The sequence below is a fragment of the Bombus impatiens genome, unplaced genomic scaffold (assembly GCF_000188095.3).
Source record: "Bombus impatiens unplaced genomic scaffold, BIMP_2.2 scf_0707, whole genome shotgun sequence".
Lineage (NCBI taxonomy): Eukaryota > Metazoa > Arthropoda > Insecta > Hymenoptera > Apidae > Bombus > Bombus impatiens.
In genome coordinates this window covers 73803-100447 of record NT_177126.1, presented here as the reverse complement: position 1 = coordinate 100447, position 26645 = coordinate 73803, and the positions used below count along the sequence as shown (strand labels likewise).

Sequence of the window (26645 nt, the reverse complement as noted above, 5' to 3'; positions counted from 1 at the left end):
CTTCTCGTCTCACGTTTAATCGATCAGGGAATTGTTGCGTTTGAGCGTCATCCTCGTCCAACGATGCTTGCAATTCGCTGTCTTGAAACTTTTTCGGTGGTCTTCCACGTTCTTCGTTTCTCGCGACAAAATTGCCACTTCTGAATTTTTTAAACCGCTCAAAGCACTGTGATTTACCAAGAGCATGCTCACCGTAAGCTTCGACAAGCATTCGATTCTGCAACAGTTTTCTTCAAATGGTAACAGAAAATCAATGCTGTCCGCAAATCGTAGTTTCCAGGCACAAAATTTGACATGTTCAACGCTATTACAAACTACGCTGTTGTATGAAACTTGTATTGTTCCGAGTCGAAAATGTTTGTGAAATGTCAACAAAGACTTTTGGCATCAATGACGCAGTTTAGTGATAACTACATTATCAGCTAGGGCCATTTATAGGCAAATTCCAGTTTCATACTTACATACCTGATTTTTACATTACATTATTTGTACATTATAAATATAGGTAGGCTAATATCAACAGTCAGTTACATCAAGTCAACATCAAGAAAAATATTTATTTCAGTCCTACTAGTTTGACAGGAAAGAAATCCAATGAAATAATACTCGGTGGTTTAAATAGTCTAAAATCTGCTGCTACAACAGTGGTAAAAAAGTTTGACGAGATCAAGGAAGCTATCTCTGCGACAAGTACCCCTGTGAAAATAAAGGAGCGCGAGTGTAAAATACCACATGGAGCATCACACGAGTCGTTGGATTCGATGACGGATGGATCTTTACAAGACAGAAACGAGCCTCTTAAAGTATCTGGTTTGTAACATATAGTTTACTATCTCTATAAAAACAGATCATAACAAGTATAGTGTAAAACATGGATTTTAAATAATCGCTTGTTGTATTGAAATAGGAGATGGAACTCTAGATCCTTATACGTTATACGATTTGACCGAATGTTTATATCCAAAAGGATCGAGAGAATTAGATGAACGGATTGCTATTGAGCTTGTACTTTCTAGCGCGAGCAGATGCCATCATTGCGCCTCTATCCTTTACGACGAAGAAATAATGGCCGGTTGGCAACCAGAAGATTCAAATTTAAATACAGTTTGTCAGTACTGTGATAAAGCAACAGTACCTCTACTTACTATCACGATATTAGACTATAGGTACGCAAAATTTATTAAGTTATTATTTGGCAGAGTATAATCTTTCTGTAAATTGCTTGCGTTATATTATTTGTGCATTTTCATATTTACAAAGATGCGAGGAAAATGAAAAGAAGAGTGACCCTCTAATGGGAGCTTTGGTTGAATTATTAGATAAACCGAAAGAATTATTAGAACCTATTACGGTGCCATACTTGAATCCTCTAGTTTTAAGGAAAGAACTAGAAAGTGTTTTAAGTCAAGAAGGTGACGCGTGTCTTACTAAACATAAATTTATCGAGGAACATCCAATCGTATACTGGAATCTTATATGGTATTTCGAAAGAATTAATTTAATGAGTCACCTTCCTGATCTGTGGCTAGGCAACGATAAGAAAAAGGAACAGATAAATTACAGTGCTGTAGGTGTCAAAACTATGTGGGATAATGAAAGGCTTCACATGGATCGCTTGCCTATGTATCTTCAATGGAAACTGAACATCGCAGATGACAAAACGTAAGTTAAAATTTCTTTAATACATATTAATATAATATACGGCAACATGTTGTCCTTGAATTTCCTATTTTATTGGGGCAAACATATGATATATCTAATATTACCTATAATCTTCGAACAACCGTTTAAAGTACATTTACTTTTATATGGCAAAATTCATACCGCAAGGATAAAATCTTTCAAGTTTATCTATTAAATTATTAGCATATATCAAGATAAGTAATTACAAAATAACTTGAACAGTTCATACGACTTTAAATAATACTAACGACATAAATATCGTATTCTGGACGCACAGACGTGATGTCGTGACAGGGTATACTTTTCATGAATATACTAAACAGAAAAATGAGATTTTTTTCATTACTAAGCAATTGACTTTTCTTCTTCATTTTTCAATTAAATAACAAACGATGATAACGCTTTATCTGAAAATCGACGGATAAAATTCATTCGAGTACGAAATCTATACATATATCAAACTTTCCACTTTCAATTCATATATCTTAATTTTTCTAGTGCCAAATATTTTCTAAGTTTCTTAGCTTCCTTTTAACGACAGCGTGTATTTCTTGTATACTCTGTTGTAGCGACTAAAAAAGACGAAGGTAATTATGCACAAAAGGGAACGGTCCCCTCAAAACATCTAAATTATACTAACTTTTAAATCATGATTCCTTCCTCCCTACAACATATCTCAAGGTCAAAGTAATTGGGGTTGAAGTCTCCTTTTGTGCGTTATTACCAAGACGAATTCAGCGAGCTATAATAAAATAAGCTTCAATTGGCTTTGAATTTCACAACGAAAATTGATGGAGGATACATAATTGCACGCCGCGCCCGGCAAACTTTCTATTGCCCCTAAAATCGGCTGAAGTTCGCCAATTTTATTTTCATATTGGGATTCAAGGTCAACTGAAAGTTAGATCATAGATCATTGAATTGTAAATTGTACTATATAGATCGTTCTTACTCTTTTCATATTCGTAAAGATCATATTACGTGCCGTAGAATATATTACTCTGTTTTAATATACTACATATTTTTTACTATATATGTACATTGTACATATTTCTTCATTTCTTTCTTTTTTTTTTTTTGTTCAACTCACAAGGATTTCTACATATTTCCTATCGATACTGTTCTCCTTTTTTCGATAATTGCAATGTCATCTATAGGTCTTGCGTTTCTTTCTGTTTTGTTGCTTCCCGTCGCTATATATGTGATCATATCTCTTTGTAAGAATCACATTGTCTTTTTGTAAAATCAAACAACCCGATGTCAAACAGAGATTACTGTATAGTTGACAAAACGAATTTATAATTCTTGTCAACGCCTACACATTTTCAGTGACATTTAGTTCAGAGCTTGCTTTACTTCTCCTTTTTATTTACTTGATTACAAGATATAAAATACGTTTATAATTATATAAATATTATCCTTGCTTGTTCCAGATTAATGCAGTCAGTGATCACGAATGTTCGTCGGAATGATCTAGCGGAACCTATAAAAAGAGTGGCCTTAGAAAGAAATAAAAATCAATCAACTAATCAACCGCTATTTTCTATATATCGAGATATTTTGTTTCTGGCATTTACAGTTTTGGGGAGAGGGAATATTGACCAAGGTATATTGGTTTTTATTAAATTAGCATAGAATATGTCTTATTATTCGTAATCATTGGAATACTTCTGTAGTGGACCCGACTTTATATACATATCTACACGTTTAACATTGTGCATATTCCTTTCCCTTTATTTACTTTTTATTGTGAAATTACATAACTACAAATAAAGAATAAGCGATGTAACGAATTTACGAAAAATTACGAAAAAATGTACAATCTTGATTGATAAATTTTCATTACTTTATTGCATATCTCCAGTTTCTGCATCTCCAATGATCTAGAGGAGTAGAATCACCTGGCATAACGAATAATTGAATCGAACATCCTCTAGAATATCTAATAAATAACTATTAACCATTGTCATATTTATATGAATGATTTATTTGTTTTAGGTGTTTTCGATAGAGAATACACACTATCTTTGGAAAGATTAACAGAAAAAGAAGAGAAACTGTTGTGTAAAATTGACGCTCCGCCCTCGATGATGTCAGTATTTTGCAGACATTACTTTAAGCAACTAAGTGTGTAAAGTTAAAATTGAGAAAGATGGTGTAACATATTGTAAGAATGAATAGTACATTCATGAGAGGTGTTACAGATTTATCTGTGATGCCTGATTCTTGGTGTAGAACAAAACACGTAAGATGTCAAAATTGATAGTAAATTATACATTTTAGATAAGTATTTATGATCATTAATTTCGAATAAAAATTGGTGATTAGCATCGTTTTAAAAATTTTACACTTTTTTTCACAATAAAAAGATAAAAGAGTAAAATTTATCTGAAGTCGTAAATATTAAATATTTGATTATAGAATGACGTATACTTCTTTTCATATTTAAAATATGCGATTACTATCAATAATTTTCTATTTAGAAAATAGTTGCATATATACTTTGTTATTAAAATGTGAATATTCATAGTTATATGTATCAACGCGATAGGGAAAATCATTCAGTACCAAAGAATCTGACTTGGTTTAAAAACTATGAATTCATTTGTTTTAGTTGGTACTTTCACAGTGATGAAGAATGCATATAATCCTCGATATTCAAATTATTTTATTACATTTCAAACATCGTTTGCGACATAAAAATATGAATAGACGCGCTCGCGCGTACGAACGTCAATTTCAATGTTAATTTTAACTTAAGTACGTTGCAGCAAAACCCTTTTGCCAAAGTCCATTTAATTTGGTCTAGTTGGAAGGACAATATTCATGTTTTTATACTTTTGAGATGAAATGAGAAATGCTGCTTATATTTCTAGCACTTATATTTGCGAATTATGCTATAATATTTGCAAAATAGTTTACGAAACGTATTCAAATGGAAAAGGTCTTAAAATACGATTAATGATAATTATTTACGAGTATTTACGAAAATTAATATTTTAAACTAGATCTTTGCTATGCAATTTTATGTTTGCTGCATATCATTTTATTTTTACGAAAGATTTAATGTGCAGCATACTTGAAAATTTTCATCTACTATACTTTATACATACGTATTTGCAATTTGTTAGTTATTATGGACAGTTGTCAAGTATTTTAATATAAGGAGGAGTGTTTGATCGAAGGACATTAAATGGAACGCCATTGAATATTTTCTGTTGTAATTAAAATTCAAGATGTATTATTCGATTCTAATTGGACATATTTGCAACGAAATATATTACTTTGCTGAACATTGATTTTTAAAAGTATTTTGATGCAGAAATACTTATATAGAACATAATATTATGTATGTAATATCTGTAACATCACTTTGTCGTATAATTCTTCGTTAAATTATACAATAGGTTGGTTCATAAAAATTCTGTTATATTATGCATACATAATTTAATATAACGATGCTCTGCACTTTTCAATATGATGAATCTTGTACAATAAAATACTGTGTATTCGTCTGCTATTAAATTATGAATGTAAAACATAAATAAAAGTCAGTCATGGTATTTTACATAAATGAGTTTTATCGTCAATACATTTTTTACAATTAATCCTTGTCCCTCGATGACTATAAAAAATGTAACACGTTTCAGCTAGGAATATTAACACATTGAAGATGGTATGCTATGATAAGCATATAGCCTGAATTCCCGCGTATTTTTCCAGTGATTGAAAAGATTCAAAAAAGTATATAATGCTATGTATAGCATTTAACAAGTGTAATATTTTATTAAAAATCAATGAACATATTTAAAGATACTTTTAGTAACGTTTTTTAATGTGATATACTTGAAAACAATTTCCCCGATGCAGAGGTACTAAACAAAATTTACAAATATATCGTGTATCGTCCCTTCTTTTGTTTGCAGTATATACGCGGCATTTTCTCCTTGGATACTTTTGTTTTTCAATGCCAACAGTTTGTTTCAAAATATGCTGCCGTATATTTCCAGGCAATCTTCGGGCAATCCCAGAACCTTGAACGAACACGCGTCTAGCAAACTTTTCAATATGATTTTTTATGGCGACCAAATTTCTTAAAAATCGGAACGAACTTTCCGAGCGACTAATATGATATCTAACATATTGATAACTGTTTCGTATTATTCAAACACGTAATGTAAAAATACATTCATAACATTTTGTTTATAGCATCCATTGCTATTTTTTATTGTTTTATTTAATAGTAGTAAAAATTTTTTATAGGTAAGACGTGAATTGGCGTTTTCCATGCTCAATGTGTTTACCGTACCCACCCCTAACTGTAATACGGTTACGAAGAAAGTGTAATTCTAATCGGCAGTAACCAGATGGAACGGCTCAATTTTACGGTTCCGCCATACATTGTTCGTGTTATAACATAAACCGAGTGAGAATTTTGAAATCTGCATATTTCTTACAACATTATTTTCAAGAAACTTCGACCGTTCTGTAGAATATCCGAGCTTTTCGTTTCCGAGTCATTGTTTCCAGCATGCTTTCTTAGAGTTGAAGGACTTCTTTAGTTTATTGCCTACTTTTACTACGGTTATTGTTAAGGACACACGGAAGTCACGTGCGCGTCACACAAGGGTCTATCGATACCAGAACTAAGACTGAGACTATGACTAAGAGTGACTATCGCGTGGGGAGATCACTTTTCGTCACTCTTCCTCGATTTGTTTATCCAATAGAGCATCTACATCGACCGCTAGGAAACTCTTATTTTATGGTGATGTATCAGCTTTTATCAACTATGCCATGAATCGTGCAGCCAAGATTCTAATGTCATTACCTATGCATCAGTATTGTACAGATAATTATAGTATAATAAGAAAAGCGTAAAAGTAAATCGAAGGCATCTGAGGGAACAGGATTAGAATTAGAATTTTAATGTTTAAAAAAAATATATTCTAAGAGGTTGCCAGTTTTGAGATCTTTCTAGCTGCATTCCGTCTTACATGAATTTACGAAAAACTTCTTTAAATCAGAATACTATCTAGATTAGGAAGATTCTGCAAATCTGTAATGCTAACGAAATTCCATTCATTTTTTTCCATCTGATTGACACATTCGGTAAGGATAAAGATCTTTCTTCTTTGATCTCCACATTTTTTCCTTCATCAACATTCATTTTGATGTATGCCGATATGACATAGTCATAAATTAGCAATAGAAAATCCAGGGGGCCTAACGAACATGCTGCAGGCCATCGAAAACAACAACGTAAACAGTATCCCAAGATCAGAAGACAGTAACAGCATGGCCACCTTTGACCTAATTACTGAAAATTCTCAACGCGAGAATTGATTGTAATTTTAATAAATAAAAAAAAAAAAACCTTTGACCACTGCGACACCCCCGGCGTCACCCTTCCATAAGAGCCAAACCCATACCCATAGTATTATAAACCTTCCCAAAATCAACTCTCGACACTCTGTTCTAACATTCTTAACCGTCACTCTGTTAAATTCACATAATAAACTCTGCCAGCATATCTAATGTCTGAATTTTTCTTATCTTACTCGTGAAACTTTTAAACCTACGCGAAATCATTCGAACGACGCGACGAAACGACCAGTGATTTCTTAATTTCACCACTTCCCGTGTCTTCGATGTAACAGTGACAATGCTGATATACGCACCAGCTAGCTGTGTTGCAGTTGCAAAGAATTGTGTTCAACTTATGCAAGATCGTAAATTATTACGACATAATGCATAGTAAATATTCTTTTTATTTCATTGGTAGTAATTTCGTTTCTTTTTAACAAACTGCTACATTTTATTTCTTTGTATGTACATAATGACGACTTTAAAGTAGACAACTTTAGAAAACAGTAGACAACTTTAACGATTCATAATCCTTCAAAGTCGCCAAAAGTTGTAAAGCATACAATTTTTAATACTATATTATGAAATCGAGTAAATAATGTGTGTCATTTGTTAGAAATTAAATCGCTTTCTGTCAATATAAAATTACATTTAGACAAATTCTCGTATTTATTTCGTTATAGCGCTGAATTTTTCATAATGAAAATTATTCGTTGGAATTATAAAACACTTTTGATAAACAAAATAATGACCAGTGTGTAGCACAAATCTCTATCGGTCCTCTCGTTTCGCAAGTAACATGCGCGTGTAGTAGTGTGTACACAATAGTCGTTAGATTGTTGAAGAAATGATTATAATTAACAAGAAAGTATTCAGACAAAATCTTTGCTGGAATATTTAACAAACGCTATACGAAAATTCTCCAAGTTTAACCCAAATTCTGCACTAAATAAGAAATGTTTACTAATAATATCAGACAATATTTCGTTTTCATATCGTATACAAATTTTACATATTGTCGGAATTTTGACAATGGAAGTACGTTATAGCATCTAAGTTTGATTAAGATTGTGAAACATCACAATTAAACTCCACAGTATATTAATGATTTCTTATGATAAAGTTTCTCTATTTTTTTTGCACTGGATCAAAAACTGTATGGTCAAAAATTTTCTTAGAATTTTTGTTAGTCTTGCTCTCATAGATTGTGATACCTAGTAAGAAAATAATATGTACAAAATTTCAGAGTGGCTGGACAACGGGAACCTGTGGTCCATTTGAGTTTAAGTTCTAAAATTTTTGACTTCACGTTCGAACATAATCATGTTCCGCTCTTTGATAAGTGTCTAGCAGAATAGAAAGCAAGTAAACGAATGTTTCAATAATTATAAAGGTATAAATTAAGGAATTTATTATAAAAACATTGTGACGTTTTTAAATATATTGTTCCAAATATTATGGTAAATGTAAATATCTATGATATTAGGGAATACAGTAGCTACAAAAGGTACACACCCTTATTCTCCAATGAAGCATTTTTTTCTTAGATTCTACATACATTTCATTGCCATAGTATCAAATTATTCCAAGATGGTATCCCGCTGGCGGTAACCATCCACATGTTATTTAGCAATCAAGTTAGAAAAATTTACCAAATGTCCAGCTGGACAAATTGCAAAGTACAAATTGAATAATAAAAAAAAATTATATCAAATTTCCACATATTTATAATTTATACATATGAAAATACTACTAAATAATAAAAAATTGATTCTAGTCGGATCTAATTAATTCGTATATAAATGCAAGAATAAATGTAATGGTACAAATACTTTTTGTAGCCATTGTACGAATATAGTAATAGAAACGGTAATACGCTTAAAGAACAATAATTTTGTATTAAATTTGGTTTCTGTACCCGAGATCAATATTTTAATCTACAAGGTATAATATATGTCACATTTAATGTAATAAATCATTACAAACTACAATGTTTTCCATATTTATCAATAACAATAAAGGAAAATAGTAACATTTTTAATTTTTTTATACAAAATAACGTGGCTATTCTGTACAGTATCTCTTACTTACATTATCTTTTCATACATAGTGTAAAAAAGGTAATTGTCTCAAGGTTATAATATAATAACTTTTCACTATATTATAAATCATGATATTAAAAGTTCTAAAGTTTGCTTTTACGTAGTTTAAAAGTAGCTGCTAAACACAAATGATCACTTCCAACTGCAAAATTAGGTATTGTAGGTAAAGTGTTGCATCTCGTGGCTGTGGGTAAATCATATACTTCAAGAAGTTCCAGATCGCTATAAAAAATATAATCAACAGTGATCCATTTGCCCTGATTTGTTGTAGCTTCTTGTTCTCCGTGACAATTTTGATGTTTGTATACACTATTAAAATGGAAAGGATGAGTTAAGGTGCCAGAACAGAAATTAACACGATAATCATGTGCAATTTCTATTGTTTGAAAATCAGTTGTATCTGCTTTCACTTCGCAAACGTTTGATGAATTATTTTCTGAAGTATCTACATTGTGGTGTTCGCTATTTTCCAACTGCAACAGATTAAATGTTCAATTTACCTTCTTACTTTGTAAATTACGCATATAACTCGAATAGAAACAATACACGATCATATTTCAGAACTCTTAATACGATATATATACAGGGTGTAAAAAAATTATTTGTCACGGCTTTGGCAAGTAAGTCTGTATCTTTAGTTTCCATTGATGTAGATCCGTTAAGAGAAGTGACCGCAAAGTCGACCTTGATCTTAAATTTCAGGGTCAAATTCTCTTTAAGATTTTTCTTAGAAAATAAAAAAATAAAAAAGTTACGAAATAAAGATAACAAACTACCTAAACCTTCTGACCAGCATCCTGTATAAAAACAGGAATACTAGAAAATTGAGAAGAAAGCACCTGTGAGATTTAATAACTCAAATGCAAATATAGTGCTATGGTACTTACATACATATAAAAAATAGGATGCCAATTAAAGAAGCGTCTACTTAAACATCATCATCTCAATTTCATACCAATCTGGATGGACCAACCTAACCACAACCTAACTCCAATCTAGGACTTGTAGACCGTACACGGTTTTCCATTATACATACCTTATCAATTGTCAATACATTTTATGTGCTAAAGAATAATTCTCAGCGGCTTCATCAATAATAGAGTATGTAAGCTTTGTCTACTGTGAGATGTAAATATATTACATACGAATAAAATCAGTTATATATACATAAAGATATTAAAATTAATAAAACTTTGATATTTTTTCCAAGAGAAAGGTAGGGTTATGATCATGGTTCCTTCGAGGCTTTCAATCCTTGCAACGAGTATTATATGATGCAATAAAAAAATTTGACCTTAAAATTCGAGGTTAAGATCAATTTTTTGACAAACCCCTACCAATCCGAAGGTATAGGAGCATCTGCCAAAGCCATGACAAACTGTTTTTGAACATCCTGTACATTGTACATATTGTAGGTAATTGTTCGGAAATTTATCTTCAACACCAATCCCATTGAATTTTAAATAAAACTTTTTTGTAAAACTATTTGGGATAAAATGATTTGTCCTTTGAACAATTTTTTCTTATACATATAACGGGTGGTCAGCCTTAACACGTTGGGTGCGCCGTCAGATCCTAGGGACTGACATTGTACTGTTGTAGAAAGGACTAAAACGTCACGTTCACCCTTCTACTTCCATATTGTAATTCCATCATTACTTTCTTTAGTAATATATTTTCCGTGTTTCAATTTTGCATATTTTTTTTAACGAGCTTATTCGTCAATTCCTATATCAATCGTCGACACATAAATGTAGGAACTTTATGAAATACATCCTTGCATAAATGCAGTGCAATATCCAGTGAAGTATTTTCTTTGTCAGCAGATTTTGTAATATAGTATAAATAAGGAAGCTATATGTGTATCCATATTCGCAGCACAGTTTGAATGCGTTTATGCCATATATACAGCTTTTCTGTTTTAGATATTGCCTAAATACGATTCGCTCACGAAATGGGATCAATGACTCGCCAGTACACAACATTTCTTGTGGATCGTAATATCGTTTGAAATTTTCATTTAGAGCATTAACGAGATATTGAATCTTTGATAAACGATTGGATGTATCAACCGCTTCATTATTTTCAGAATGCAGCATCCTCAGGGAAGTTTCGAACCGATCGAAATACTCGTTATTTTTCATGGGAATGTTTGGGCAAATAAAGGTCTTTAGATCGATATAATTTCACAGATGGAAATTTGATCAGCCCGATCTGTAAAATCAACATCATAACACGCTTTATTTAGTTTTTATTCGCTGGTATCCATTTATCCAAACGCTTAGAAGTCTTCGTCGATTGTGCAGAACAGATATTTGTTTGTGTGTTTATATTTTCCAAAATTTCGTCTGCAGCAAACAATTTATAAATATCCTCGATTTTAGTACAATCCTGTATTTCCGTAGTATTTTCCCTTTCTTTTCTTTTTTTTTTTTTTTGTCATTATATGCACTTATGAAAGGAATGATATTTGGTTGGTTGCCAATTAGATTAAACCATTCTACATTTTGATCATCGGACCATTGCGTATCTAACAAGTCTCTTTCATTGCTTCATTTACTGAACGATGGTGACAATAAATTTGATTGACGTATCTCTATCACCTCTCGACATGGTAGTATTATGGACAACAAGTATTTTTTAAAATAATAAATCAACTAAAGAACTTTGTAAAACACCACCTTAAATAGAATTTGATAAAACTTAGTAAAAAACAGGATGAAACTTCTTGCTTCCAAATTATGTCTTTACTGTTACGAGGCTTGCCTACATCTGTTCATCTCTTAGACATCGACTTTTTAATGCTCGAAAAACAAAACAGTCGTGTTGAACGTGTTATCTTCTGTTTATGCATCATATTGGCCAGCTCGCGCTCAGCTCTTTGCGCCGGCCAAACGGAGAATATATCGACATTGACTCCGCACCCAACGTGTTAATTTACAAGATGTTCACAAAAAAAAACTGTGGGTTTCACTATAGTGTATTCTGCCTATAATCCGTGCCTATAAGCTTATAAAAGATATAATCCGTGACAGCGTATGCGTTAGTATTGGGTGCCTCGCGGCGCAATGTGCTGGCTGGATAAAGTACACATAACCCCAATCTATATAAACTACCTATAAACAAACGATAACAATTAGGTTTGAGTTAAGCGTTATTTTATCCGGCCAGCATAAGGCGGCTGCCAACCAAAACCAACGCATACGCTGCTATGAACACATAATTACAGAGAGAATTCACCGTAATGGTACAGTTTTTTACTAATACAGTAGACTCCGCTTTAGGCCTCCGCTTTAATCGGCCACATTTTTAGTAATATGAAAAACATTGATCAGAAGAAAAATTGTTGAGATAGATATTCCGTCATTATTCACTTTCTTTCAACTAAATTTACTTTTTGCCACTTTTTGCATTGTTTAAGTAGTCGTTCTTTTACTAATTTTATTTTCTATTCATATTAAATTTTTGAATACTGGATTCCGTACATCTGTGGCGTTATAAAAAAACTTATACATACAATGTATGTATTACATATGTATCATATCTTCATCCATGGTATGGTCCATTGGAAGCAATGCGTACAAGGAGGAAATTGTGTTTCTTTCCTTATTACGTCAATCAGTCCTATCGAACATTTGGGCAGCGTCTTTCAAGTGATCTCAAAAGCATTTTAAATGTTACTTCCATTTATTGCTTTAACGTGAAGTACACTACAAATCGTGTTGTAAGCGTAAGCGAAATATATTGACTATTGCAATAAAATTAAAAGTATTGCAACGTTTGGATAATGATGGACATGCAAGTCTGACAGGTAGCGATTTGAATATCGGGAAGAGTACACTGAAGAACTGGCGGAGAAATCGTTCCAAGACTTGTAAGATAATCGCCAAGTTCGAACGCCCGGGACGAGTGCCTGCCCTTCGTCACATTTGGCTATCACGATGATGGTAACCCGCTGGGGGTAGCCATCCACATGTTAGTATACCGCTATAATATTTTACCAAATGTCCTACTGGACAAATTGTAAAATTTAAATAAATAAATAAATAAAAAAAAAAAACCTTTGGCCATGAAAAAGCAGGCGTCAACACTTTAAAGGGCGCTATAAATTAAGCCCTGATCCGCGTGGCGTGCAGGCCAGCGGTCCCGTCGTCTTGCGATTACGATTGCCTAGGTTCTAGAAAGAGATAGCGAAAACACGTGAGAAAAACTCTGACCTTCTGCGTGGCTGTGATGCGGAGGGTGCTCGTCATTCGTTGTACAGTCGTCATCACGAGCGAACGTAAAAGCAAAATCACGCGAGTTCGTCATATTCCGAGCTCGCAGAACGTGTTGTAGGCAGAACTACCAAACTACCGCTTGGGTGCATCTTACAGACTTTAGCGTAAAAATACAATCAGAAAGAATGCTGTCGAACATATGCTCAATGAAAAAAAGTAAAAATGAAATAGTTGATGATGCGTTATGGATATGACTCGTGCAGGAATGACAAAAAGTTATTAGTGGGCCAATTTTAGAAGAAAAAACAATCCAATTGCGCAAGAAATCTAGCGACGAAGAATTCTTGACGAGCGAAGGTTGTCTTTAACGATGGATAAAGCAACACGGTGTGCATTATTTAAGTGTTTGTGACGAAAAAATTAGCAGACTAAAACGCTGTAAATGAATTTTCAAAGAAATTTGTAGACATTATACAGAAGAAAAATCTTAGCCCTGGGCAAGTGTACAGTTCCGATGAAACAGGTTTAAAATTGCTGCTACATTCTTTTATAGGCAAGACAGTTAAGCCAAAGATATTAATATTTAAAGATATTAATGCGATTGAAACTGTCAATCAAGGCTATTCTTTTCCTTGATAATGCTCCCATGTATCCGAGAAATATTTTTTTTGATGACATTAAGGTGATGATTTTATAATAATAACTCGAAATAATAACTAACCAAGAAAGACGACTTACTGTCGCCCTTAAGAAAATTAATATCGCAGATGTTATTATATATTGGTATCTGCTTTTGAAGAAACCCCGGCATCGACGTTTTTAACATCATGGAAGAAATTATGACTTGATGCGAAAAAGTTCATCGAGGGAAACTAGTTGCGAAAGGAGCTATGTGCCAATGATCGAACAGATCACGATAATAATATTGCTTTGCTCAATGATTTCAATCTTTTGGGCGGATGCGAAAATTCAGAAATAGACGATGTCGCTAAATAGCTTATAAATGATAATATTTTAGGGAATGAAATGTTAATGGATGACGAAATTATCCAAGCAATTAGATGATGGGAGATGAAGAATTAAATAATTCAGCAGTTTTGAGTGTAGATAAGAATGAAGAAGTGAGTCACGCAAAAAGCAAGAACTGCAATTGAAACTACAATGAGATATGTTGAGCAACGAGAGAATTAATATCTTATTTTAAAAGAAGTGGCGTGATATTGCATGAATAAACAAAATTAAATCAAAGAAACAGAAAGAAATTACTGACTTTTGTGTAAAAAATAATATTTAGTAAACATTGTTTATATGTACATATGTATGTACTAGGTGTATGCAATAAACTTTATTCATATACTTATACGTTACTGAACAAATTCAGTAACTACTTAAAAATATTAATTGAAACATGTTATCGGATTAACTGGCCATTCGTTTATCCGACCAAGGAGGTCCTGTCTACAGCGGCCGGTCAAGCGGGAGTCTACTGTATCTCGGCAACTAAGACTGATCGCCCACCATATGTATAGGGAAAAGTTGTTCAAAATGTTGATTAACATAATATATTTCAAAATGATCGAAATCGGAGAGAAGATAGTTTTCCTGCAGTTTCACCTCCATTAACTATTTATTAATTATTAACATACCATCACTTTGTCGGTTCCTTCTCCACGTAGTCTCTGTTTTAAGACATTAAAATGTTGACAATTATCAGTAATGCAAAGCCGGGGAGGGATAAGAGAATTCGATAGCGACCGGTAGTCAGTTCGTTCAAGATTTTTCCCCCTCCCTTGATATTCAAATACTCCCTCTACAATAAATTTGTATACTCCAGAATGGGGCTGCAAGTTGAAATCACCTGCCAGTATGATTGGAAGATATTTGGCACCCGTCCTGTTCATAAAATAACAGATTAGATATATTATATATATGAGCGTAATTAATGTTTTCGTAATAAAACGTAGTCACAGAAAATAATATTTCAATTAAATTCTCGACGAAAGTGTAGAAAAGCTACGTTCTTTCCGATTTCCATGATTTTTTAACATGTTATAGAAATCAATATTTTAAACAAGTTTTTCCTGTATACGTAACTGTCGAGCGGCTATAGTTCCCGAGATATCTGCAAAAAATTATAGATACCACTACAGTGAATTCTACCAATAATTGTGCATTCCTAACAGTGTACGCGTTAATATTGCCAGTCGCCTGTACTTTGTTTATAGTATATAAACGATGTTTGGGCGAGATAAATTTTATAAAAATAATTGGTGAATGAGTAATTGATACTATTTTACGAAATAGGAGAATTAATATCCAATCACGCAATGGCGGCCAGATTGAAAAGACCAACTAATATTTAATGATAACCAACGATTGATGATATTCATTTTTAGTTGAATTATAACAGATATTTCTTACAGTTTTGCATATGCAGTTGCGCACGGAACTTCACCCATGCTCGTCCCACCCTCGTTTATATACATAAACAGATGATAAGTGTTATATTTTGACTAGGTCATTTTATCCAGCCGATTGCAACTAATGCAGCCGCAGCTGTTGCCACGGGTGCACAACTATAGGCAAAATTTATTGTGTGGTATCGATAAATTTTTACGAATATATCGAAAACTATAGTCGACCGACATGTACAGGAAAAAGTTGTTCAAAATTTTAAGCTTTACAGCAGATTCAAAAATCATCGAAATCGAAGAGGCACCTATTTTTTCTACAGTTTCGCCAGTTTCTTCAAAAATGAAAAAACCGATACGCTGCGTTTCAGGGTACGATCATACAAACAAATCTCGACAATCGCATACCAAAGCCTAGGGAAAACCGTCCGAAAATTAAATCGTGATTAGTTGTGAAAAATCAACATGGAAGACAAGAAAGTTCTCATTCTGCGTATGCGTGACATACTATAAATGACTAAAACAGAGACAGAGATTCCCAATCATCTGTCTCTGTCTTGTAAGAATTTGGGGGACTTTGTTGACCTTTCATGACATGATTTCACAACTAGATTCATGATTTTTCACAACTAGACGCAACTCAATTTTTTCAACCAGTGTCGAGACCTGTTTATACGATGATCGTGTTTCATGGTTACGATACGTATAGGTTATAGATCATAGGTATACCATTGTGTTCGACTACATAGCGCAACGTACAGATCATACACTGAAACCGAGACACAGCAGTCTTTCATAACTGAAATTTCAAGGAATGTTGCCTTATATTTTCTAAATTTTTAAATCCGCAACTTTCAAGAAGAAATTTGCAAAATAATAATTTTCAATATTAAAAAATTAATGTTTCGGTATAAGAGAATTGTATTGGGATATATTAAGCCTTCTAAGTAAAACTAAAAAGAACGCAACTCAATCCGACAAATAATTTCCGAAACAAAAATTGTCTAGTGCACCTCGATTTCATAAAAATGAGCAAAAATTCCAAAATTCGAACGTTCATACTTTTCAACTAATTTAAAAAAATAATGATTGATCTCGCTACCTCTAATTTCATGTGGACTATCTACGTATTTCATTAAATAAAAATTTTCAACATCGACCAGGTGATCGATTTAGCGTGAAATGGCGCATACCTATTAGTCGCAAGATATAATGATCGATAGTCCGCCGCTATTTAACCTTACCATACTATAATTTATGATTGAACCAATATTTCAATAAGGATCTCAGCAGAGTGCTACGAATGAATGCCTGGAAAATTGATAGTCGACGACTCGAAGTCGCTGAGCTATGAGAAGCATCGATAATATAACTGTTTAAAATTTATGTTTAGAGATACGTGAGATAGTTTAGAAGTTACAAATGACTAACAACCCAACGCGTTGCACTGTCAAAGGATAGGAACTAGAGACATTGTTTAAAGGTCACGGGATGGAGAAGAAGTTTGCCTTAGAACCACTGTAAGATCGCGATCGTCCAAAATTTCCAATATTTAACATACCAGTACTATTTTCATCGTCTTGGTGTTTAGAATCGTCCACATATGTACCTCTGTACGGTTGATTATCGATATTTCGGTTAATTATCGTACCGCTAAAGTGAATTCAAAGAAACACCCAACAAATCTCACAAAGGACATAACCTAACAAACAAACACTCACCACACTAAAGAAATAAATCAATCAAATTCGAAGATGGTATCCCACTGGGGGTAGCCATCCACATGTTATATATATTATTATACCACTAAGCTATAATATTTTACCAAATGTCCTACTGGAAATAAATAAATAAATAAATAAATAAATAAATAAATAAATAAATAAAAAAGTGAATTCTGACTATAATTGTGCGCCTGTAACAACGTCACGCTATTATAGTGTTTGAACTTATTTGGACTCGAAATGTATCAGTTTTGTTCCTGAATTTAAACCTAATTCTTACCATTTGTTCATAGGTTTTTGTAAACCTATTGTAACATCAATCCACATCAGAGACCAGGTCACACACCGCGGGTAAGATGGTAGCCAAATGTCTACACATCCTTGGCGCGTATCCTCAATAATCTTAAGGATCCACCATGGATCTTGGCATTTTTTATAGTTAAGGTCCTTCAGACCAAACAAGTATCTTTTATTTTAAGTGCCCCTTTACATTTATCGTTTACTCCGGGTTGACATTGGAAAGTTAGTTTTTCTCACGTTTGGTATCTTCCGTTAGCAACTTTCTCTCGAGGGCGGCTAAAACCCTTCCTGGTCCACCAACCTTCTTATTATCCAATCGGAAGCGGTGTCTACTGCCCTCACTTTCCCAACCAAAATTGTCATCAACAAATCCGATGATCCCGTGTCCTTAAACACACCCACCTCTAGCTTTCCTCCGCCACAACATCGTCATTAAACTTACTTATTCTCTATTTTTAGAATAGTCAACATATCTCTACCGGTTTCTACCCTTAGACCAGTCGCGTACTTAACGCATCCGTGTAACTAGGTTTTATATCAAGTTGTTGGAGTGAATTGTGATTTGTGTGTTAATTCAGAGTGTATTCCATTGTGATTATTAAATTCATAATAAAGTTTGATAAAAGGAAAGTTAATAGTTGTGTTATGTCTCAACCTTCTTGTTTTATCATCCAACCCTCAAGTTTACGTGACACTATCACAGACGCACAATTATAGGTAGAATTCACTTTAATGGTATCAACAGTTTTTTTGCGAATATCTCGGAAATTAAGGCCGAGCAATAATTACACGCATACAGGAAAGTTATTCAAAATCATGTCCCCGACAACATATTTAAAAGTCATTGACATCGGTGAGGCGGATGAGATATCGTTAACTACCACCCTCTACCGTTTCGCTTTTGCTGTCGAAGTGTGGAAATTTATTCCAAAATTATACTAATTAAGGGATAATTAAAATACCAGGAGATCGCTTTTCAACAAGGGCATGATCTTCCATAATATGGATAAATGATTCATCTGATAGATTTAAAATAAAATTTACAAGATCTCTAGCTTTAGACATATACATATGCAGACACGCATATTTATCGCAGAAATGATGTACAATATACAGGATGTATAAAAATTAAGTCCAACACTATAATAGCGTGCTTGTACATCTCTGTATCCCTCTGGTGAGAATTTGTAAAAAAAAATTGCAAAATTGACCTTGAACATAATTTTCAAGACCAAATTTTTTTTTATAGCAACGCCTTGTACTTATCACGAGGAACAAAAGTCTAAAACGATTTTGGGATAAGGTTAACAATTTCAACTAACTCAGCGCTCGGCCTTAGTTTTCGAGTTCTTTGTAAAAATATCCCACCACGCGGCCTTAATTTTCAAACTGGGTTGGGTACTGACCTACTAATACTACTAAATAGTATTAATTCAGTAGCCGCGAGTACTTACAAATCCGAACAAAGCGGATTCAAAAAATATGTAAAAAACAAAACAATATACGACCCAGCCAACATTCACCGCATCGACTGTCACATCCTAAAGCTAATAAGAAACCACTTCGCGCGAGCGGCAAAAATAAAAGAAAACAGCTTAATCTTCAGTTGCCTATTTCCTAACAACGCATATTACAAAAACACTCGGACAACAGGCCACATCCCCCCAGAAGCTTTCCTATACCTAGACGAAAAAAACTACCTCCAGGATCAAAACAACACCCCAATAATTTATCACATAAAAAGAAAAATAGGGAAAACAATACATCCACCCACGAACGCTCCATAGCCTTCGCAGATGACCTAATCATCTACGTAACAGGCCGCAAAACTAAGACAATAAAAACTGAACTGCGAGAACTTTTCGAAAAAATAAACGGCTATTACTACGCATGGAAACTAAAAATCAACACAAGCAATTGCGAAACCATACTGTTCAGACCCAAGTTAAGTGAAATCGGCCCAACAGAATGAGAACACTGCAGAAAATTCCAAGTAAGAGAAAAAGCAAACAAAGGGGCACTCATATCACACAAAAACTGCGTAAAATACCTAGGAATAAACATAGACGACAAATTAAACTACAAGCAGCACACCAAAACCCAACTTGCTAAGGCCAATAAAGCATTCTGGAGAATAAAAAGACTATTCTACTCCAAACACCTCGACAGCAAAGTAAAGTACTATGCTACCAAGCATTAATCAGACCGATCATTACCTACGGCTGCCCCATCTGGTACAACATATCAGCCTCCCAGATGGAAGAAATCCGCATATTCGAAAGAAAATGCATCAGGGCTTGCCTGAGTACATACCGATCCGATAAGAGAGAACATTAAACCGACAGAATTCAATTCTGACACCGCAGAACACAGGTGTAAAATGTAAATATTGTAAATATTTGTAAGTATTTGTAAATATTTGTAAATAATCCCAATTGACACCCCCCTGCCCCATCCCTCTCATCCCACCCCTCCCCAAAGTTACACAGCACCCAAAAAGCAAACTACCGAAGCATCCTGTTTTGCGACCAAGTTTTCAGGACAGAAAAAAATAAAAAAAAATACATAAAAAAGCTCCGCTCCCCAGCGGCTTAAACCCAAAAATTGTATTATACAACGAAAAATGTAAAGCTCCGACACATAATACAGCATGGCTACGTCGTACCGCCGCGTATCGGTACCTTTGCCTAACATACCATTACAAAAATTCACCGTTTATTGTGAATATGTACCCAAAACTGTATTCTTGGACTCAATAAACTTTAAATCTCCCATAAACATCACCCATATGGGGTAATCACATAACGACACCGCTGCGATGTACGCGTCTGATACTTGTATTTATACACATACCACGCGGTGGTATGTACATAACATACGACTGTATCGATAACATGGCCAGAAATGCTTCTATTTTCCGACAAACGAGTTTCAAACGTTACGTTGCGTTTAGCGCTCGCTCGACCATCTCGGAAGCAGTCTAAATACAAACTCGGTGAAATGCAATTGTGGCGATCGAATTAATATCTATTAATTGTTATTAAATACCTTTATTTTAAAAATACATTTTCAGTTAATAAAAGTCAATAAAAACGTGTCCATTCTTGAAATTACTACCGATAAGATTTCAAACAAAATCTACTTGATTTTTACTTAATCTAAAAAGCTGTCTATATGTTGCATCATCCAGCAAATGGTTTCTGATTAATATATTGCAATAATAACTTTTCTCGACAAAAGCACATTTCTGTTATTTGTTTTTCTTTTCTTTTTTAATCGTCGAAAGTGCTAATAGTATTTCTTTTAATATCGGCACAAGTAAATTTACATTGCATTCATTAAGAAAACTGATTTGGGTTTCACTACGCACGACCTTTTCGTTTGACAGACAACAATATACATATTATACTAAACGCAGCGGGACTTTTTCCAAGTACAAGGCACTTGATGTGGTCGCTAAACCTTTGAATTTATAACCTCGGAATTTATGATTCTCATGAACGCTATTCAGACTGGCAAAAAGACTTTAAAAGAAAAAATATATGCATTTGTTTGTATTTACAGCAATGGGTATAAAACTGATTTCTCAAAAATATCTTTGCTGGAATATAAATCGTCGGCTTGTTATAAATCGTACCGCCCATTGTACAATGATCTGGAAATCTGGTAATTTGTGGTGAAAATCAAATTTCACAACTTTAATTTAAAAGCATTTCTTTTCTTTTTTTTTATGAATTTACAATCCTCTAAAGCTTCGAAATTCGGACACTTCTCCTCTGATGTGATTACGTGATTAAATATAAAGTTACGAAGACCAAATAATGGAATTTTAAATGAAACTAATTATTTTAATTACTTATTATGCAACGAAAACAGAACCGATATTATAGAATCAAAGTATAGGTTTTGCAATTCGATCATAAAAAGTTAATTGTTATTAAGTTCTATTAATGGTTATTAAGGAAATAATTTCGTTCTAGTGCGAACCTATGTAAAAATTGATTCTTTTCTTTTTTACATCTTTTTAAGGAATTTAACAATACTTCAACTCCACAAATTAACGAGAATACTAGTTTAAATAGAAACATATTTTTAAAATAATATTTAATAATAATTAATTGTTATTAAAAAATGTATACGTTTTTATTAATCTTCATTAATTTTTATCAAGTAAGAATATATTTTTTAAATAAGCATATTTAATAAAAATGAACTTGTCCACCACAATTAGATCGCATTGACTTTGCATTTAGACCACAATCACATGATCATATGATCATTTATTTGATCGTGGTCTAGTCCTAGACTGCTTCCAAAGCAGTCGATCGTCAGACCCGTGCAACTAGCTTTTAGAACGAATCAGGAAATTCAGGAAATTCATTTCAAGACTTGATAACATTGTCTGGTTATAAATTTCAATAGACTTATCGGTTTTAGTCTTTTTTCTGTAAAGATAAAGGTATCTACAGTTAAAGTATTAGCGAAAGTATTTGAAAAAACGATGAGCTTGCTGAACAGCAACACTTAGTAATTTTCACTTCCGTAACATAATTTTCAAAGTTTTACAATGTAAATATCATAAAAAGTCAAATATTTATTCCGTATTATTTATTTACTTAATATTCTGATGTAATTTAAAATGTATTGCTTGCCCTTCCTTGAATAAAAACTTAAACAAATAAGATAAATTACTTACATTGTATTCTCCAGGAAAGCAATCCTCTCAATTTCTGCTAAAAGAAGTTGAGTTTGTCCCAATCTCACATCATGTCGTCTCGGATTGTAAAGCAGATGGGTTGTAGCAATCACCAATTGTATTTCAGGATTTTTTTTAACTGCTAGTTTTGCAATAATTCCAACATTATCTCTATTCAACAATTCAATACCAGATTGATAAAGCTCAACTTTTGCATAGTCTATTAAAATAAGCTGATCAGATCGATATAGGAATAGCAATCCATCTTTTTTATCGTTTGTTCGTTTTTTATATAAATAGTTATAACCTAACTCCCGGAGCGGAACCAAAAATTCTTCCAAATGTTCTTCTTGCATTTCTTGAAGGCAAATCACCTGAAATCACCAACCACATAATTTAAAAAAATCTCTTTAGATACTCTTCTATAAATGATAACTTTAACAAAAAATAGAACTTTGAAATAGAAATAATTATAATAAAATTGAAAGGAAATCACAATAAGTTCTTAAGCAACATTTAATCACAAACACCATCAATATTTTATGTTACAAATCTATTTTCTACTATTATATTTCAAACTTATTTAATACTATTCACCATCTAATATCGTTTCTTGGTTAAATAAGCACATTAGATAAAAACAGTTTAGTTTATTATTTTTGACGTAAGTATGCCAAAATATATTCCTAGAATACCAACGTATAATGATAGCAAAATTCTAATCAGATTGGTAACAATCTTATTGAATTATATGTATTATGCTTAGGTCAGCAAGCTCTAAAACATAGCAACGAATTTTATGTTACAGATTTCAGTAAAGATAGATTCATAAAATGAAGTTTTTTCTACAAATCTACAAATACACACATGAAGATATAGAGTAGAATATTATACAGGGTGTATTAAAATTATTTGTTATTATACTATTGGAAAGTGATTCTACACCTTCGTATTGACGGAGATCTGTTAAAACAATGATCGAAAAATCGGCTTTGACCTTGAAATCTTCAACTTAATTTTCGTTTCATCTTATCTTTATTGAAATGTATAACACATAATTTGTCGTAACATAAATAAGAAGTGGAAGCCGCTAAATAAATAAAAATAAATGTGCATGTATTATTTGAAACTCTGCTAATAGGATAGTAGGATAAATATTAGGGAATGAACACGATTTGCAAATAAAAAATGCAGATTCTTCTAGAATTTATACTGCATTCATATCCCGCAATCAAAAACTCGAAAGTAATAGTCCGTAAGGCAATGAACACTTTGTCGTATGATTTCAGAAAACTTAATTTATCAATTTTATTGTTAGATTGGTGCTTAAGATTGGTAAAACAGAAATCCGTCTGTTGGTGACCGAGACAAGAACCAACGAAAGCCATTTTACTTGTCAAGTACTGTCATATAGTATCATTTATATAGTAGTAAAGCTGATTCTCCGTTTACTTATTATATGCTTAGATAGGATATACCTCAACACGATACCTCAAATCTAATTGTCTTGTAACTTATAACTGATTTGTTCGCGGATCACTTCGAGACAGTCTATACAAATTCTAAAAATGATGCTACTTCCAATCGCGTCTGTATTAGTATTCTAGGCACAGCTAATTCTCTATTAGCATTAGCGATGTATATAGTGAACGTCCGAACATCAACAAGAGTATAGGTGAAGATGAGATCCCTGGTTATCAATATTCTATATGAATTATGAGTTCATTTTGTTTAGGGTTTATTTCAACTTCCGGCTGCTCTCCCAGTCAATGGAAAACAAGCGCCAGTATACAAATGCGGCGAGAATAAGAATACTGATATTACTAATTACAGATCGATATCTCTATTAAATGTCATGGGTAAGATATTCGAGAACATTGCGACAAAAAAAGAACTTGTACTCGTCGTCGACGTTATTTCAAACGATCAGCACAGCTTCGTATCTGATTGCTTCACATAGGGGGACAGTGGCTGTGTCCTGCTTACGTCTGAGTCCTTACGTCGTTGCACTTTATACATTTATGTACACATTATATTCCCCTTTCTATCTCGCTATTTAAACAATCCCAAACTTGCTCCTCATTTCGGTCCCTAGTTTCCCCTAAAATTACATATAATTCTCCATTTCGAATGATAAAAGCCACATTCAATTCGATGCATTTCACTTCGGTTGCTTTTTAAACAATGGTAACTCCGATAAGTATTCGAAATCGTAAGTAAACACAATAAAATAGCAAAAATCTCTTCTTTTCGGCAGAAATTTATTTTTGATCATAAGCGATGGAAAGTACACTCAATTTAACGTTAACATTCAACGGATATAAATTATGAAACCAAGCTATGAACGATATTCACTCAGCAAAGAGACTCAGCAAAGAAAAAATTGCAATAATGCTGAATCTGGAGAACGAGGTGGCCCATGAGGAACAGGAAGCTTTTAGTTCTTTGATTCATTAGTTCCCAGTGTTCTTGTTAGGCTTGTTAATCGACGTGTTTGTATTTGTCAATTTGTAAATTATTGAAAATCAATCAAATTAAAATCTTGTAATTAATAAGAGTGAAAACGTATTGCGAACGATTGTAACTTCGAGTATTCGAAATCTCAACGACAATTCTGTCAATATCCAATTAGCATTAGAATAAACATTTGTTATGAAGAATACCTGTCTAATAATACAATAGGATTAAGCGAACATTTATTTTCATCAACTTTAATCCTCTCCCGTGCCAGTACTCCTGCGCGTAGCAGGTTAGCCGAAACGTGGAGTTTAATTGCCAATCGCATTAAACAACAGACAACACTACAATTTAATCTGAATTCAAAAATTAACGGCAGCACAACCAAAGGAGTCAAACAAAACGTAACAGGGTAAATATTTTGGAGTATTCTATTCACGATAATACGAACATTTTATCCAAAAATTGGTGTAAAAGTCCCATTCTCGATAAAACCTTCGAAATTATTGCATGTGGTCTTTCGCGAGTCCAAATCTTAACATTTGTTAATTGAGGATGCTACATAATTATAACTTAAATAGCATCCAATAGCAAAAGTTTCGTCGAGTGAGAGAGCTATTTAGAGTGCTCGAGTGCAGTGAATTTTATAAAATTGTAAATTTCCTCTCGTATTCGCTGCACTGTTATATAATCGATTCGACGATCTGTTCTACGTAAGCTCGTTAGTAAATATGCGTGAGCAAGGAGTGATAATTAACCTACTTTTCTTTAGGAATACGGAGCCGGTTTGATCTTCGATATGGATTTAAATGTCGCAATACTAATTTTTCATCACAAAATTGTTAATTTAGTCGCTGAAAATCGCATTGTCACAGTACCTTTCCTGCACTGTATTCTGATATATCTGTAATTTTCAGCTACTTCATCAGTAGCACGTTATTTTTCTTATTAAAAAAAGTAAATGTAAATATAATGTAATACAAATGTAAATATAATATAATAAATGTAAATATCGCAACTAATTTGGAACGAGTCATGTCATGAAGACTTAGAGCCTTGTTCAAAAGGTTCTGCGATGTCAACTCAGAATCAGTTCTTCTTTTACACATCTAATAAAATCTTCTTGTAAAGGAGAATAGCTATAACCGATTCTAGAAACTGCGATTTTATCACTCATCACTGAATTGTTAATAATAGAAATTAATTTAAAAAAAATTGACGTAGGTACTTATTGAAGGATTGACGCTACGAGATAGAAAACCCATAAAATTACATCACAAAAGATATATTATAAAAAGTTCAAATGAAGAAATGATAAACATTAGACACGAAGGAACGGATGTAGTGCAAGATCATAAAATATCAATATCTATTTCATGCTATTATATGAAATACAAAGCTAAAAATGCTATTGAATGGTTTAAAAAATAATGAGAATGATCACAGTTTTGAAACACACAACGACGAAAATGATATAACAGTAATCCAAAAAAAAAAGAAAATAGGTATACCAAAAAGAAAAAAATAAAGAAGAATTGGTTTCCAAAAATATAAATGCATGCTATGTATCAAATACGATACTTCGAAACACAATCTGAATCAAATATGACTAATAACATGATAATGTCCCAAACGCAAAAAAACACTAATATTTATAAAATCTTTAAGTGAACTTCATTTATATT

General features: G+C 33.0%; 2 protein-coding genes across 5 annotated transcripts in view; one reads left to right on the top strand and one right to left on the bottom strand.

Annotated features, from left to right (window-relative positions):
- Positions 1-4025, top strand: part of LOC100745149 (DENN domain-containing protein Crag) — a 44095-nt gene extending 40070 nt beyond the window's left edge. For all 4 annotated transcript variants that reach the window (XM_033322883.1, XM_033322881.1, XM_012390065.3 and 1 more), the window contains 5 exons: positions 566-810; positions 908-1166; positions 1261-1662; positions 3117-3289; positions 3682-4025. In XM_033322883.1, the coding sequence (XP_033178774.1) occupies positions 566-810; positions 908-1166; positions 1261-1662; positions 3117-3289; positions 3682-3818 (1216 nt within the window). In that variant the 3' untranslated portion in view covers positions 3819-4025. The remainder of the gene's footprint in view (positions 1-565; positions 811-907; positions 1167-1260; positions 1663-3116; positions 3290-3681) is intronic.
- Positions 4026-8988: 4963 nt separating this feature from the next.
- Positions 8989-26645, bottom strand: part of LOC100745027 (protein angel) — a 30622-nt gene continuing 12965 nt past the window's right edge. The window contains exons 4-6 of the mRNA XM_033322884.1: positions 22504-22877; positions 15019-15265; positions 8989-9625 (exon numbers count right to left, since the gene is read on the bottom strand). Coding sequence (XP_033178775.1) covers positions 9236-9625; positions 15019-15265; positions 22504-22877 — 1011 coding nt within the window. The 3' untranslated portion in view covers positions 8989-9235. The remainder of the gene's footprint in view (positions 9626-15018; positions 15266-22503; positions 22878-26645) is intronic.